The 16,103-nt window shown below is 33.6% G+C and overlaps 1 protein-coding gene and 1 long non-coding RNA gene across 6 annotated transcripts in view; one reads left to right on the forward strand and one right to left on the reverse strand.

Annotated features, from left to right (window-relative positions):
* The first annotated feature begins 1,403 nt into the window (after positions 1–1,403).
* Positions 1,404–9,358, forward strand: LOC110018695 (protein N-lysine methyltransferase METTL21A). Of its 3 annotated transcripts, none has more exons than XM_020716102.1 (8): positions 1,404–1,516; positions 1,606–1,673; positions 2,371–2,490; positions 3,180–3,253; positions 3,925–3,979; positions 4,256–4,357; positions 4,644–4,752; positions 9,131–9,358. In XM_020716102.1, the coding sequence occupies exons 1-8, from the start codon at positions 1,455–1,457 to the stop codon at positions 9,252–9,254; spliced, it is 714 nt and encodes a 237-aa protein (XP_020571761.1). In that variant the 5' UTR covers positions 1,404–1,454; the 3' UTR covers positions 9,255–9,358. The 3 variants fall into 3 exon arrangements, with proteins under 3 accessions (XP_020571761.1, XP_020571769.1, XP_020571776.1); XM_020716110.1 differs by having other exon boundaries at positions 2,371–2,406; XM_020716117.1 differs by lacking the exon at positions 2,371–2,490.
* Positions 6,084–16,103, reverse strand: part of LOC110018714 — a 16,367-nt gene continuing 6,347 nt past the window's right edge. Inside the window, exons 3-4 of one of the 3 annotated variants that reach the window (XR_002293384.1) lie at positions 7,918–8,095; positions 6,084–6,479 (exon numbers count right to left, since the gene is read on the reverse strand). This is a non-coding gene — a long non-coding RNA (uncharacterized LOC110018714). Of the gene's footprint in view, positions 6,480–7,917; positions 8,184–16,103 lie in introns of all 3 variants that reach the window. The other 2 variants (XR_002293383.1, XR_002293382.1) reach the window with 2 other exon arrangements.

Below are 16,103 nucleotides of genomic sequence, written 5' to 3' on the forward strand. Positions count from 1 at the left end.
TAAGAATAAAGAACCCAAATTGCATATATATATATATATAATCGATATTTGACAGAGGCCCAAATACCAATTTCTTATGTGCTATGCTCTATGGTGAGAAGCCCGCGTCATGTTCAATTATTCGAGGATCACCGCATCACAGGAATTCGAACCCTTGACCTGAAGGAACTTACAGAGATTCCCGCCAACCAATAGGCCAAAACATGCACACACACACACATAGGGGTGTAAACGAGCCAAACACGAAGGAGCCCATGCTCAGCTCACTTTTGGCTCGTTTAAGTTTTGAGCTCAAAAAGCGTGTTCTTGTTCGGCTTGTTTGCATAGCAAGTCGAACACGAGTTGTTCACAAACAAAGAGCCATTTTGACAACCCTAATCACATAGTCATAAAATGTTAAGTGTTGGAGAAAGATTTAAAATTTATTGTTTATATTAAAACATCATTTGAATCTAATTTAATAATTTTTATTCTATTTTCTTAATTAATACTTTTAATTGATTATAAATCTTTGTTGCCTTGTAGTCAAATAATTTTTTTTAAAATACTACTTATCAATATATATATATATATATATATAATTGATGAGTAGTATTTCGAGCCAAAAAGAGCCAAACACAAATGAACAACTCTTTGTTTGTGTTCAGAACACGAGTTTATTAACAAGTCGAACAAGAGCTGCTCGGGAACAACAAGCCGTTTTTGACAGCCCTACACACATACATGAAAAAATATTACATCAGTACTACGCACGTAGAGTATCATGCGTAGCCGATGAAATCACGCCATGACACCCCGCCCAACAGAGAAAAAAAAACGACGCAGTAAAACGGGAAATATTCCCCTCCGTGTTATTCATGTGTTATTGTGTCATAGGAATATTCTTGGTGTTATAATAACACAATAACACATCAATAACACATGAATAACACATCATAACACATGAATAACACGAGGAAAAATATTCTCTCGTGTTACTGCGCCTTTTTTTTCTCTATCGAGAATATTCCCCGTGTTATTCAGGTGTTATTGTGTGTTATTCATGTGTTATTGTGTTCTAAGAATATTCTTGGTGTTATAATAACACAATAACACATGAATAACACATGAATAACACACAATAACACATGAATAACACATGAATAACACACAATAACACATGAATAACACATGAATAACACACAATAACACATGAATAACACATGAATAACACACAATAACACATGAATAACACAGAGGGGAATATTTCTCGTGTTACTGTGCCATTTCTTTTCTCTATTGCGCTGGTTGTCGTGGTGTGATTTTATTAGCTACACACGTTAATTCTACGTGCATAATACCGATGTAATATTTTTTCCCCACACACACACACATTTATTAAAGTTTTAAATGTGAGATTTTTTTATAAATCGCCATATAAGAAGCACAATCCCTAATGTTACGAAGGCGCTGAGATGGAGGAAGAAGACGGCGAGGAGGAAATCATCTTTGACGATTCATTGTTCATCAATCGAGAGTAAAAAATCGTCTCTCCTTCAATTTCTGCTGCAAAGCATTCTTATATCCATAGAATCAAACCTCAATTCTACGCCGATTTTTTCGCAGCTATGAGCTCACCACTTTCAATTTCGGCGATTCTGTTCTTCAGCTCTTCTGTCTTCCCTCCGCTTCCAGTATGCTCGAAAACTCTTCTAAACCAAAGTTTAGGGTTAAATGTTTTTGTTATGTCCACACATTTTCGTGTATTTACATATCTAACACTTCAATTTTCATTATTTACATTCCACCTTTACATCCATAATGTAAGTAAAGGTAGGGCTGTTAAAGATCTGATTTTGAGCCAAAATGAGGTAGGTTTGAAATCAACTTGTGACTATTTATATTCGATTTAGAGCCAAACCAGCTCGAAATTGAATCGAGCACTTTCGGGCTCGCACATTCGGGCTCGAAAGAGAAATGAGCTGACTCTAATTGAGTTATTGGGATCGATTTAAGCTCGGAATCGGCTTGATCCAGCTCCAAATTCAAACCATCTAACTCAAATTGAGTCATTTGGATCCATTCCAGCTCGAAATTGACTTCTGACTCAATACATGTATGGCTTTAAATCGGCTTGAAAAAAAATTCAATTCAAAATTTCAGCTCATAGCTCGGTTTGTTAACTTCGATCCGATCTCGATCCAAGTCAAAATTCGAATTGATTTTCGAGCGATTAACGATATTCAAGCTAAATTCACATTTTGACGCATAGGTTACGAATATAAATATGAAAGCTCAAGTATTAGATATGTAAATACATGGGAAGTAACTGTGGTATATATGCAAATTTTTCTCGGTAATGTTTTACTGAGAGAAATAATATCTCTGCAGCTGATTACGATCTGACGGGGCAGTTGGTGTGGCCAGGTGCGGTGCTGCTGAACAATTATCTTTCAGAAAATTCAAAACTGCTTGAAGGGATTTCCGTAATTGAATTAGGTTCTGGAGTCGGTAAGATAATCGGTGATCCGTTTGGGGTAGTTTATTTGGTGTGGTGGCGTTTTGAAAAGACATCAGATCTGTGACAGTTTTTTGGCTACGATCTGACTTTTTTAAAAAAAATTATAATTTGTAATAGCCACCGCAGCTAATAGTCGGTAAGATAATCGGTGATCCGTTTGGGGCAATTTATTTGGTGCGGTGGCGTTTTGAAAACACACCAGATCTATTTGTGTAAACCGCATTTTGACAGCTTATGCGTTTTCAAAATACTGAAAATAACCTATCTATGTGCGGTGACAGTTTTCTAACTACGGTCTGACTTTTTTTAAAAAAATTACAATTTGTAATAGCCACCGCAGCTAATAGTCGGTAAGATAATCGGTGATCCGTTTGGGGCAGTTTATTTGGTGCGGTGACGTTTTGAAAACACGTCAGACCTGTTTGTGTAAACCGCATTTTGACAGCTTATGCGTTTTCAAAATGCTGAAAATAACCTATCTAGGTGCGGTGACGGTTTTCTGGCTACGGTCTGACTTTTTTAAAAAAAAATTACAATTTGTAATAGCCAACGCAGCTAACTTATCAGCAGATTATTCAATAAGCTGCAGGTGCCCCCAAACAGTTTCTTAATCTTCTGTAATTGTGTGAATTGTTATGGATTGTTTTGCAAAGTTTAGAGAAATGTTTGTTTTGATCAGGGATTACGGGGATTCTGTGCAGCAGATTTTGCAAGGAGGTCGTGTTAACTGATCATAATGACGAGGTTTTGGAGGTTGGGTATAACTGCATTTTATCTATTTATTTGCAAAAACTTTTTTTTTTTGGGAAATTTACATACATGCCACTCAATTCCTTTGCATTTACACTTTGCATTTACATATCTAACACCCTAACACCTAAATTTCAATTTCTATATACACTTGCTGTGATATAAAAAATCTTTTTGTAATATTTTTGTTTTTGAAGCGTTAAGTAGATCATACCAGTTTACAAAATCATTTGTTATGATTAGGCATGCAGATTGCAAATTATAAATTTGTTGAGGGTTTTTATGCTGAAAAAATATTACATCAGGACTTCACACGTAGAGTAACGTGCGGACTCCAATAAAATCATGTTAAAGGGGAATATTCCCGGTAACGCAGGAATATTCTCTCTATATTATTCAAGTGTTATTGTATGTTATTCATGTGTTATCGTGTTCTGGAAATATGTCTAGTATTATAATAACACAATAATACATCAATAACGCTTGAATAACAGACAATAACACATGAATAACACGGAAGAAATATTCCCGTGTTACCGGGCCGATTTTTTTTTTCTCACATTCACGTGTGTGGCGTGATTTCATTGGACTCCGTACGTTACTCTACGTGCGAAGTCCTGATGTAATATTTTTTTTTTCTTTTATGCTTATGTGTTAATTGATTGGGTTGTTAGATCCTGAAGCAGAATATAAAACTGGAATCATCTTCCGGAAACCTGATTTCTTCTGGTAAGTAGTCTCAATCAACTTCATCATGCATTGCTTTAATATTCGGACTTGCACATTTAAACTAAATTAAAAAAGATAATTTACATTGTATTTTTATATTTACTAATACAATACTTTAGTATTGAAAATGTGTATTTTGAGAAAAATTAATGTTAGTGATGTTTTCAATGTGATCTAAAAGATTTGGGTGTTATATTTGTAAATATTAAATTTAGGTTTGAAATACATAATTACATAAAAATTATTTGTCATGTATGTAAATCCCTTGATTTGCAGGATTAAGTGCTGAGAAGCTTGAATGGGGAAATTGTGATGAGATGGGCCAGATTTTGCAAAAATACCCCAAGGGATTTGATCTAATTCTGGGAGCAGATATTTATATCCTATGAACCCCTCTTATTTATGGGAAGATTTCATATATACCACTCAGTTCTTATGTGTTTACATGTCGAACACCTAAACTTTAATTTTTACATACATGCCACCTTTCTTGTTCACTTTTTGGAAGTTTAAATGATGTTATTAGAGTTGCAATATGAAATATTTGGGTGGTATAAATGTAAAAAAAAAAAGTTGAGTTTAAATGCTAGCCATGTAACTAAATAGGAAATGAAGGGTATTTATGTAAATGCGTCTTATTTATGATATCCTTAACACTGCATAAGCTTTCAACAGTCTAGTGTTCCCCTACTTTTTAGAACTGTGGAGGTTCTTCTTCGTTCTAGGGCGGGTGATTGCAAATTCATACTAGCTTATGTTTCTCGGGCTAAGATGTAAGTGAATTTATTTCTCATTAATGTTCTCTTACATATTTTTTTTATTATAGATATTTTAAAAGATTGGCTAGAGGCTATGATACAATCCTTCAACCAACCTCATGTGTCTAACCACTCGACTGATCCATACACCAGCAGGATAGAACTCCCGACCTCAGGGGACTTAGGACTGACTTGGCAAATGCCAACCAAAGAGTCGGGGGTCATTTGCATACATACCACACAAGTCTTATCTATTTACTTATCTAACAAAAACTTTCAAATTTTCATTCATCTCCACTCTAGCTAATCATAATAAGTAGATTATTTGCCTCATGTAATTTACAATAAGCTATTATTGAGGCTTGCTATGCAACTTTTCTTATTTAAGTATCACAATGAGTAGCTTTTTCAAGCCCTAGTTTGAACTTACAAATATGCCCAATATATCATAATTGGGAAATTTTGCAAACATGGAGAGGATCAAAAGAATGATTAAGGAAATGTTGTAACAAATTCTAAGAGCTATTCCTATAGTTCAAATGTTCGAAGAATCTTTAAGCTCTATCTTTCAAAAGAGACATTTGAGTGTAAGAACATTATTCTCTACCTAATATAATGATAAAACCTACTATCCAAAATGTGAGGAAGATTAATCTCCCTCATCTCATAGAGTTTAGATATGAGTTGGAGCAAACAAGCGTGACTTACTAATGCTTTCTTAAGAGAGACTCTGGGTCAGTTTGGGGTAGTTGCAGTTTATTGAATAAGCTGCTGATAAGCAACTGATCCAGATAAACTGTTGATCAGCAACTGATCCGGATAAGTTGGTTGACTGTTTGGTTTGTGTTATTAGAAAACAACTAATTTGTAACTGTTTCTGAATAAATAATTATTCTGCCTCTGTGCAATAATATTGTTTGCAACAGAACAGTCATAGCAATATATTTGATACTTGAGAAGCAAAACATCACTTCATGAGTTACTTCTTTGGGCTTAACCATTACATTAATAAAGAAAAGGAAAAGTAACACAACAACCAAGAATTTTGTTGAATATAAAATATATATGGATGAAGTAACACAACAACATTAATTTTAAACACTAAAATCCTTCTCAAAACTCTCCCAAAATCGTTGAGTGAAACTCACACTTAAAAAGAGCGAAAACAAATCACCATTTTCTAAAACAAGCGATAAAAACTGTTTATGAGAACACAAAAGCTTCACTATAAAAACTGAAAGACTTGATCAACTCCAAAAACAACCTATAAGTTTTAGAGATTCATTTAGAAATCATGATAGTTATGTTAAATAAAGTAAAAATACTTCAATTCCATTTGAGGCTTCTTAGGTGAAATCAACAATAAAATGCCCAAGGGATATGTTTTGCATATTAATTCAACAATCCTCACAAAACTTTAAAAAAAAAAAAATCATCTACCAAAAGCTAAGGGCCCGTTTGGTGACATCATCAACAATTAATATTTGTTTATAACAGAAATATTCCAAAGGAGACATCATCATTAGTATCCCACCTTCTTCTTCTTCATTAGCCTTATCCCAACAATATGAGTTCAGCTTTACTGTCAAAAAACATTTCTAAGAAATTGACCAGGCAAAGTTCGAAAAGTACGAAAAGTGCCCCCAATCTTCCTATTCATTTTTCTTCTAAATCAAAAGAGTGGATAGGTTTGCAGTATGACTTTCCATCCTCAATGACAAATGTGGGCCATTCAATGCTTGCTGTTAGACAAATAAAAAATTGATAGACCAATTTACAACGGCATTATTTGCATGAATTTTTTTTATATCCTTAAAGTATACAGACAGCAAAACTGTTAGTTTTTCACATTTGACCAGGAAGCCTATAAGAAACTCTCCCATAAGAATTTTGATAAGGAATGCCTCAAAAAGTACATGGAGAACCACTTTTTGAATTAAAATTTGAGAAGTATAGAAGAATATGTTTCTATTAAAAATCACTGGTTGCTTTGGATGCAAAAATAGAAAAAAAAATGGGCATTATTCATTCAGATTTATGCATTTACCAGTTGTTCCCTCCTTAACATTTGCACAAAGTTTAAATTTTGTGTGGTTAATTTTCCTTCAAATTCAAAATTTTAAAAGCTATAATATGGCCACATGTCGCTTACAAGAATGTTTCATCTCACGTTTAGCCGAACTTTCACTTACAAGTAGCAACATGAAAGCGCATCCAAATTAAAAAAAAAATATATGAAACCTTATTAGCCTCACATTCTTATAAAGCTTGCTTCAGAATGCTCGGTGTCGAAGAGACAAGTATTAGAAACTGCAAAACCCTGACCCATTGTTAGTGCCAATCAAACAGACCATAAACCCTATCACCAAAAAGATGTCATTTCAACATGAATCCCTATTCCTTGTTCCCCTGTACTATTTTTATATAGTAGTTCAAATAGCCTCCGGCACCCAATTCTAGATCACGGTTTAATATCAAAGCACTAGTTACAACAAATGGGATTTCATTATGGTTTGTAAGACAATAATCTAAAATTAGAAAGTTCTATGCTAATAAAACCCATCAAATCAAGATAAGAATCAAAAGAAATATGAATGAATTGAAACAGACCCTCCCAAATTTCATATATTATAGGTTTAAGCAAATATGTAACAAGTGGCCGCCATGTAAACTACTCTTAAAAAGAATGTTGTTAAATTTGTAGCATCAATACAACATGAAGAAGACGAGAGTCAACCATAATATTCAAACATGAAATTTCTTAGCTTGATAACCCATTTTTTTCCCCAATCTAATAAGCCTTTTATAGCAATCAGACCCAGCCAGACATAGTAATCAAGCACTCCCTAATTCAGTGAAATAAATTGGTCATCCCTAATCCAATACAAGAGAACAGACTCCCAACCAAAAAAATGAGCCAGCTCAAGCGAAGGCAATTGAGAAAACAAATATGCTAAAAATGCACCGATAAATGAGCTCAACAGGATGCTATGGCCATCGAAAGTATTAAAAATAAAATAAAATGCTAGAAGCTAATGGCGATTGTCATTCGCTTGCTCAAGCCCAAACCCTTATTTCTAGATCATTGTTAAGAGAAGGGAAACACGACATTAGAGAGGTCCAGATGACCAACTTCTGAGGTTGGAGAAACATGAGAAAAAGGAAGGATGGAGGACGTACCAGCAGAACACGGGACGCAAAGAAGTGAAGTTTGCGAAGGCGAAGGACAGAGGTGATCGAGGAGGGACTAGGGCAGAACGGGGTCGAGCGAGGGAGGAGAAGGGTTGAGCACGTAACCTTTCCAGGTAAGAATGCAGGTCGCAGGGTCAAGCTCGCGGTTGTGTAATATAATAAAATGCTGTGAAAAAACGTCAAAACGCATGAAACAAACACCTCGACCACATTTTAAAAAACGTAACTGCACCAATAAGCAACCCTAATGGGCCCTGCATAAGCAAAGTTAAAAGATCTATTATAACAAAGGCCAATTTGATTTGGTCGATCATATTAACTACTTCTAATTTGTTGTTTTAATAATTAATATTAATGATGCTTTAAGATATAGGCTATTTTATTACTTTTAAGGAAGCACCTCTTAAATAGTTCTCACATGATACTTTACACAATTATTTCTTTCAATTTTGATTATTTTGGCATAATCTAATTTTACATGGGTGATTGTTCTTAATTCAACCACAAAGAGCAAATTAAAAAAAAAAACAGCACAACAAGAAATTTATGCAATCATTTCAAATTTCATTATTACTTATATATTTTCCTCTACATAACATTAAAAACAACACCCTTATATAAAGGTTTGCAAATAAGATGTCATTTAGGATCACTTTTATCTTTTATTTTTTATTTTTTGTTATTATTTTGTTTTGTTTATGTTTTGATTTTAAACAAAACAGGTTTGAATATTTGATTAAAGTATGATTTTTTTTTAAAATAAAATATAAAATTATGTAAAAAACACACTAAACAAATATGTTTTAAAAAAAAAAAAACATGAACAAAAAAAAAATGATCCAAAACAAGCTCTAAATCTTTTGATATTTTTTCTCCATAGGACAAAAAATTAGACTCAACAATATAAAATCAGTTTCAAATCATTCACTTTGCTTAATTGAAGTGGATCCAATTGACATATTAGCTATAAGTCTAAGTGTGCAATCTAAGATAAAGCAGTGTAATAGCCATGGCCTATATTCAAATTGCAGCTTAAAAGACTTCAAATTTTTATATTTGTAACATAAAATTGTAGCTATCTCCATGATATATTTTGCACAAAATAGGAAAACTTTAGATTAACAATGCAATTTCTTTATTTGTTATCAGCAGATGAAATGTTTGTGGATGAAACTGACATATGGTTTGTTTTGATGTGCAGAATGGATGACATGGTTATTAATGAAGCAGTTAAGCTTGGAATGGAAGTGAATGAAGTAAGAGGCACCAGATGCATAATTTCCAATCTTGAAGGGGTCATATATGAAATTATCCTTCCCAAATAATACCATATATGTCATTGATTGATGCGCTGGACAAAGTTCTAAAAGTTATATACCTGAATATTATATGACAAAACAAATAATTAAATGCAAATGCATTCTGGCAATTAATGGGAGTTTTCATTTTATTTATTAATCAATCAATTTATTTATTTGTGAATATATTTTATTAATTTTAATTAATTAAAATTTTTAAATCATTTATATGGCTTGGTCTTGCTTAATTAGGAAAACACATGGTCTCTAAATTCCTCACTACTGCAAAGATAATCCAATATGAAGACTGAACAAAGATGTGGAAAAGGCATAGATCAACTTAATGAATTAGCTGCAAAATGATGATGATGATGATGATTCGATATTGCAAATAGTTATAAGAAAGATTACAAACATACCACTCAATTCCTATGTATTTACATGTGTAACGCCTAAACTTCAATTTTTACACCAATTTATGCATAAAAAGGTGCATTACACTATTTAGAAGTTAAAATGATGATATTTTTGTTATGATATGAAAGATTTAGGTGGTATAAATGTAAAAATAAAATTTAGGTGTTAGGCATGTGAATACAAGAATTAGGCGGCATGTGTCTGCAATGCTCCTATTAAAAAAACATAACAAAGCATCAAATATTAATATATATATATATATATATATTGTCAATTAACAGAGCTCTGTATTTTCAAATTTTAATAAACTTTCTTGAGAAAAAAAAAATTTTAATTATTTTATTTATTTATTTATTTCTGTTGAAATGATTTATATGACTTGGCCTCAATGGCTACCAACTGCAACAAAAAAAAATCAAATTAGAAAATTAAACGAAGATGTAAACCATGCATGAAGTCAAATCTAACAAATACATGTCTTTTTAACTGTAAATATAAATAAATAAATAATGGTTGACAATTCGATATTTCTTATGTTTTATTGTTCTTTTTTTCTTTGTTGGATTAGTTAAAAATAATAATAGTTTATTTCGAGACATTTCATTCGAGCGAGATTTGTCGTATTGTGTTGAGTTTACATTAGGCCAAGTTCTCAAAACACCAAACTCATTTATAATAAGGGCCGTTTACATACATACCACACAATTCTTATATATTGACATATCTAATACATAATATTTGATATTTATATTTATAACGCTTCTATGTGTCATGAACCTATTCATAACAAGGCATATATTGCTTTTAAAAATTTAATGATAATGATATTTTTAATATAATATTGAAGATGAGAGTTTTTAACATCACATTGTGAAAAAAATAAATATCAAACTTTAAGTATTGTAAATACATAGGAATTATGTGGCATATGTATGTAAATTTTCCTTTTCTTATTCATGAAGAATGCTAAGAGAGGATTTATACTAACCTTAGGCACCTTCTAGAGAGTAGAAATTGATGGAGCAACTAAGAATCTCGGTGTCCTCTGCCCATATGAGGATAGTTTTCTGTCTAGTTTGTGTTTCAGATAATCACCACAATTCTATTTGGGAGCTATTTTTTGTTGCTTTCTAAAAATTCTTATGATAAAAAGTTGTTAAACCGACCTTTTAAAGTGTAATGGCTGTAAGAATTGTGCTGGTTTTTTTTAAAATAATATATATGTTTATAAATTTCATTGTAGTTTTTAAGAAGTTGTTTTCTACACCACGATTTTATAACCACATTTTTAAAAAATTGCTACCACTCCAAATAGATTCTAAGAGGTCGGAATTAATTTATTAGGCGGTGTTTGGCAAAGACTTGGATTTACTTTAAACAAGATTTATCGAATCTAGTGCAATCGGATTTATCCAACCCTCTGCAGACCTCGTGAGTGATAACGACCGCTCACGATTTACTGTAAATCTGTCTAATAGTTGGATTTAATAAATCCGGATTTACATAACAGAACGCGAAAGATTTTGAATTAATTGAGCGATGGATTTAAATTCTGTTTTTTTTCTTTCTATGTTTGGCGGGATTAAAGTTAAATTAATGACTAAATCCCGTTAATAGTATGCTACGAAACACCCCCATGTATTAGATAAGGAAAAAATGTCTGTACGGCCAGAAAAGAGTTAGAAAAGCTTATATGTGAGAACAGGGATGCGTTCTGTATAATCAGAAGTTAATTTTATTTCAAATGTAGACCCTCCCTTGAAATTTATATCCATTCTACTATCTTAAGTACAATGGTGGGATTGAAGAGTAACTTTCCTTCATGTTATTAAACAAAAAACCGAAGATTTACATACATACCACTCAATTCTTATGTTTTTACATATCTAACGCCTAAACTTACTTTTTCATATATGCACTTTATCTGTGCATGAAAGGTATATTTTGCTATTTAAAAGTTAAAATAATGATCTTTTTCATGTGAAATGAAAGATTGGAATGGTATAAATGCCAAAAATCAAAATTTAAATGTTAGATATATAAAAACACAAGAATTAGTGGTATGAATGTAAATGCCCCAAAAACTTGATAAAATATTCATTATGTAGTTTTAGCTGCTTTTTTTTTTTACTCCTCCCGGGCATTCAAGAAAATTCTATTAGAGTAAAATCCTTTAAGAACCAATTTTTACATACATGCCGCCTTACTTATGAATGAAAATGTGTATTTCATTTTTTTTAAAGTGAAAATGATAATATTTTTGATGTGATATGAAAGATTTGGGAGTCATTAACGTAAAAAAGTAAAGCTTATGTGCTAAATATGTAAATACATATGATTGGGTAGCATGTATGTAAATGCCCCCTATTTTTTAGTTATCTTTAAACAATTATTTTTGACAAAATGTATTCGAAACTGCATTTGAAAATTGAGTTTTTAATATTTAAAATTGGTCAAACCTAGCCTAATTTAAAAATGTATATGCAATCACTTTCTCCCAACTTTTCCTAGCGACCAAATCAATTCAATGTGATCTCAAATCCATTTCTCCCACTTTTCCTCACAATTTATAGCCAATGCAAGCATTTTTCCAACCCACTTCCTACACCACACCATCAGATCTAGCCCAATTTAAAGTGCTCTTGTTAGGGGTTATGATAAGAAATAATTTATTCTTATAAATAAATTATTTTCTTAGAATTAGAGTTATGATAGGAAATAATTTATTCCTGTAAATTAATTATTTCCTTAGAATTAATGAGATATTTGTTTTCCTATTTTACGTTATTTTCTATATCTCCTAATAATAAATATGAATTAATTATTGAAGATATCAGATGTTATACTCTTCCTTTCATATCATTTCCTTTTATTATTTTCCCTATTACAAGATTCTTGTAAGGGTTATTTATAATTTCGTTCATATCAATGAAATATTGAGTATTCCACCACATTATTCTGAGTTTTAACATGGTATCAGAGCAAACACGATTCTGAGTCTTACCATCTCCTCTTCTACGCCAAAACCCCATCTATCTTCTTTCTAAGCCAAAACACATGACAGACAAAACGCAAAATTCAGCAAAGTTTGAATCTAGCAAATTCAATGATCCAAACGACCCCTTTTATCTTCACTACTCATATCAACCCGGTCTCATGCTTGGTACGCAGCCGCTGAATGGAGAAAACTACAATTCCTGGAGCCGTGTCATGTTGATGGCTCTCAACATCAAAAACAAAGAAGGTTTTGTCAACGACACCGTCAAAGAACCTCCAGAGATGTCCACTGCAAAACTTCAACAATGGAGGCGCTGCAACAACCTTGTCAAGGCATGGTTGTTTAATTCAATTGCAGAAGACATTGAAGCAAGTATAATAGACAACGAGAGTGGCCATAAAATATGGCTGGACTTGAAAGAACGTTTTTCTCGTACCAACAAAGTTCATATTTTCCATGTCGAAGAAGCCATCCACGATTGCAAGCAATGCGATATGACAGTTGAATCTTATTACACCAAGCTTAAAGGTCTATGGACGAACGTGACGCCCTCCATAACATTCCTAAATGCACGTGTGGTGCCATGAAGTGATGCAGTTTCAGCAAAACCAGAAAACCATGAAATTCCTCATGGGGCTTAATGAAACATACACTAGTATCAGAGGACAAATTTTGCTCATGGATCCCCTTCCCAATGTCAACAAGGCACATTCTCTCGCGCTCCAAGAGAAAAAGCAACGCGGCATGAACAATATAAATGCATCGCAGCCGGAAGCTTCAGCTTTTGCCGTGAAGAATAATGCACGAAAACAAGAGAAGGTTTTCACGCCTAAAAATCCTCATTTAAAGTGTGGAAAATGTGACAAAATTTGGCATACCTCAGACACATGCCGAGCACATCTCAGATGCGATTATTGTGGATGACAGGAACACACCATCAATGACTGTAGGAAGCTGCAAAGGACCAATCCAGCGAACAATAAATCTAAACGGAAAAATTTTGCTCCCAAAACCAAACATGCGGATACCAATACATCGACGAGTCCTGCATCATTCACCCTTACAACTGAACAATATAAAAGCCTCATATCACTACTTGCAGAGAACAAATCTAATTCGATGGCTAATCATGTTGGCAGTACATCGGTTATGAGTGATATCTCAGGTAAAATCTTTTGTGACACTGTTTTTCACAAAGAAATAAACTGGATTCTTGACATAGGAGTCACAGATCACATAGTATATTCAACTAATCTACTTACTACAAAATCCAGTGTCATCAATCCAAAAGTTCACTTGCCTAACGAGGCTACTGCAACTGTCACACACATAGACAACATTCATTTTGTTGACTTTGTTCTACAAAATGTTTTATGTGTCCCCTCCTTCAAATTAAATCTGATTTTCATTAGCAAATTTGTGTTTGATTCACAATGTCTTGTCATTTTTAATAACCACACTTGTGTGTTATAGGACCAACAATCGGGGAAGATGATTGGGACGAGAACTAAAAGAGGAGGACTCTACTACCTTGATACTCCACAAAAGAGAAAGTGCAATGTTGCTACTTCACCATCCCCAAATCTCTGGCATAAACGTCTAGGCCACCCATCAAATAAAGTTTTCAGTTTGTTTCCTTTTCCAATTATAGACAAGAAAATTTGTAATATTTTTTATTATTTAATTTGCCCATTGGCTAAGCAAACTCGTTTATCTTTTCAAACAAGTTCCATTAGCTCAAAAACACCTTTTAAATTAATTCATGTTGACATTTGAGAAGGATACCAAGTTCCTTCAATCACAGGAGCGCGGTATTTTCTCACAATTGTTGATGATTATACTCGATGCACATGAAATTATTTGATGAACCATAAATCAGATACACATTCATACATCATCAAATTCATAAACCTCGTTGAAACACAATTCAATCTAAAAGTCAAAATCATTCGAAGTGATAATGGTTCTGAATTCATATTGAGGAATCTCTATCTCGACAAAGGCATCATTCACTAATCAAGTTGTGTCTGCACTCCGCAACAAAATGGTGTAGCCGAAAGAAAACATCGTCACTTACTCAACATAGCCCGAGCCTTATTGTTTCAAGCTAATTTACCCAAAAAATTTTGGGGAGATACAACCCTAACTGCCACCCACCTAATCAACCGAACACTAACACCCCTTCTCCAAGGAAAGGCTCCTTTTGAAATGCTCTTCCAAACAAAACCAACATATGATCATTTGCGCGTGTTTGGGTGACTTTTTTTTGCCTCAACACATCATCAACGACCAAACAAGCTTAACCCCAGAGTCATACGATGTCTTTTCTTAGGATATTCATACGCGTAAAAGGGCTATAGAGTCTATGACCTTTCAACTGAGAAGGTTTTTGTATAACGAGATGTTCGTTTACAAGAAAACACTTTTCCCTCCCCTTCTTTCACTACAGATAAGGGCTCAATTCCGTACTTCACCACCTACATCGACATGCCTTCATTCAATGAATTACCTCAAGAAAATATTTCATCTTCTCAAGACAACGAAATCTCCTCTCAAGAGACTACTTCACCTTTAAATTTATTCTCAGAACAACCTGCAACTCTAGACCAACAAATACCATCGTCACGATAAATAAGAACAATAAAAACACCTAGCTATTTGCGTGAGTATCATGTTGGTATTTCTCTTCCCTCAAGACACCCCCCAACATCGAACTATTGGCCAAAACCAAACCACAGGTGTCTTCTATCCATTAACTGACGTCTTGTCATATGCTAGATTGTCACTTAAACATTGTGCTTTTACCACCGTCCTTTCAATTGAAAAAGAGCCAAGCACCTTTGTAGAAGCCGCTCGTAATCCAATGTGGCAGGGGGCTATGTGAGAAGAACTTGATGCACCCAACATCAATGGCACATGGTCCCTTGTACCATTACTGCCTGGAAAGAGATCAATTGGATGCAAATGAGTATACAAAATCAAACTTCGTGCAGATGAGACAGTTGAACGCTACAAGGCCAGATTAGTGGCAAAAAGGTATAATCAAATTGAAGGACTAGATTACCAGGAAACATTTGCCCCTGTAGCAAAGCTTGTAACTGATCGCCTACTTCTTGCGTTAGCTTCAACCAAATAATGACATCTTCACCAACTAGATGTCAACAATGCTTTCTTGCATGGGAACCTCGATGAAGACGTATATATGTCACTACCTCTTGGCCTCCGACGAAAGGGGGAGACTCGAGTTTGTAACTCCACAAATCATTATATGGTCTCAAACAAGTTTCACGACAATGGTTCATCAAGTTTTCCACCGCTCTAAAGCAAGCCAATTTTATGCAATCAAAGGCAGACTATTTTTTGTTCGTTTGATCCCAGAATGGTAAATTCATCACCCTTCTTATATATGTAGATGATGTCATCATTGCAAGGAATGACAAGAAATCGAACATGTCAAAATA

This window comes from Phalaenopsis equestris, unplaced genomic scaffold, assembly GCF_001263595.1.
Source record: "Phalaenopsis equestris unplaced genomic scaffold, ASM126359v1 Scaffold000002, whole genome shotgun sequence".
NCBI lineage: Eukaryota > Viridiplantae > Streptophyta > Magnoliopsida > Asparagales > Orchidaceae > Phalaenopsis > Phalaenopsis equestris.

Bases quoted from the DNA above. Each gene is read 5' to 3' on its own strand.
- LOC110018695 (XM_020716102.1), top strand. From the start codon at position 1,455: ATGGAGGAAGAAGACGGCGAGGAGGAAATCATCTTTGACGATTCATTG. The intron at 2,491-3,179 runs GTAAGATAATCG...TGTTTTGATCAG, and splicing joins TGAATTAGGTTCTGGAGTCG to GGATTACGGGGATTCTGTGC. The intron at 3,254-3,924 runs GTTGGGTATAAC...TTGGGTTGTTAG, and splicing joins ATAATGACGAGGTTTTGGAG to ATCCTGAAGCAGAATATAAA.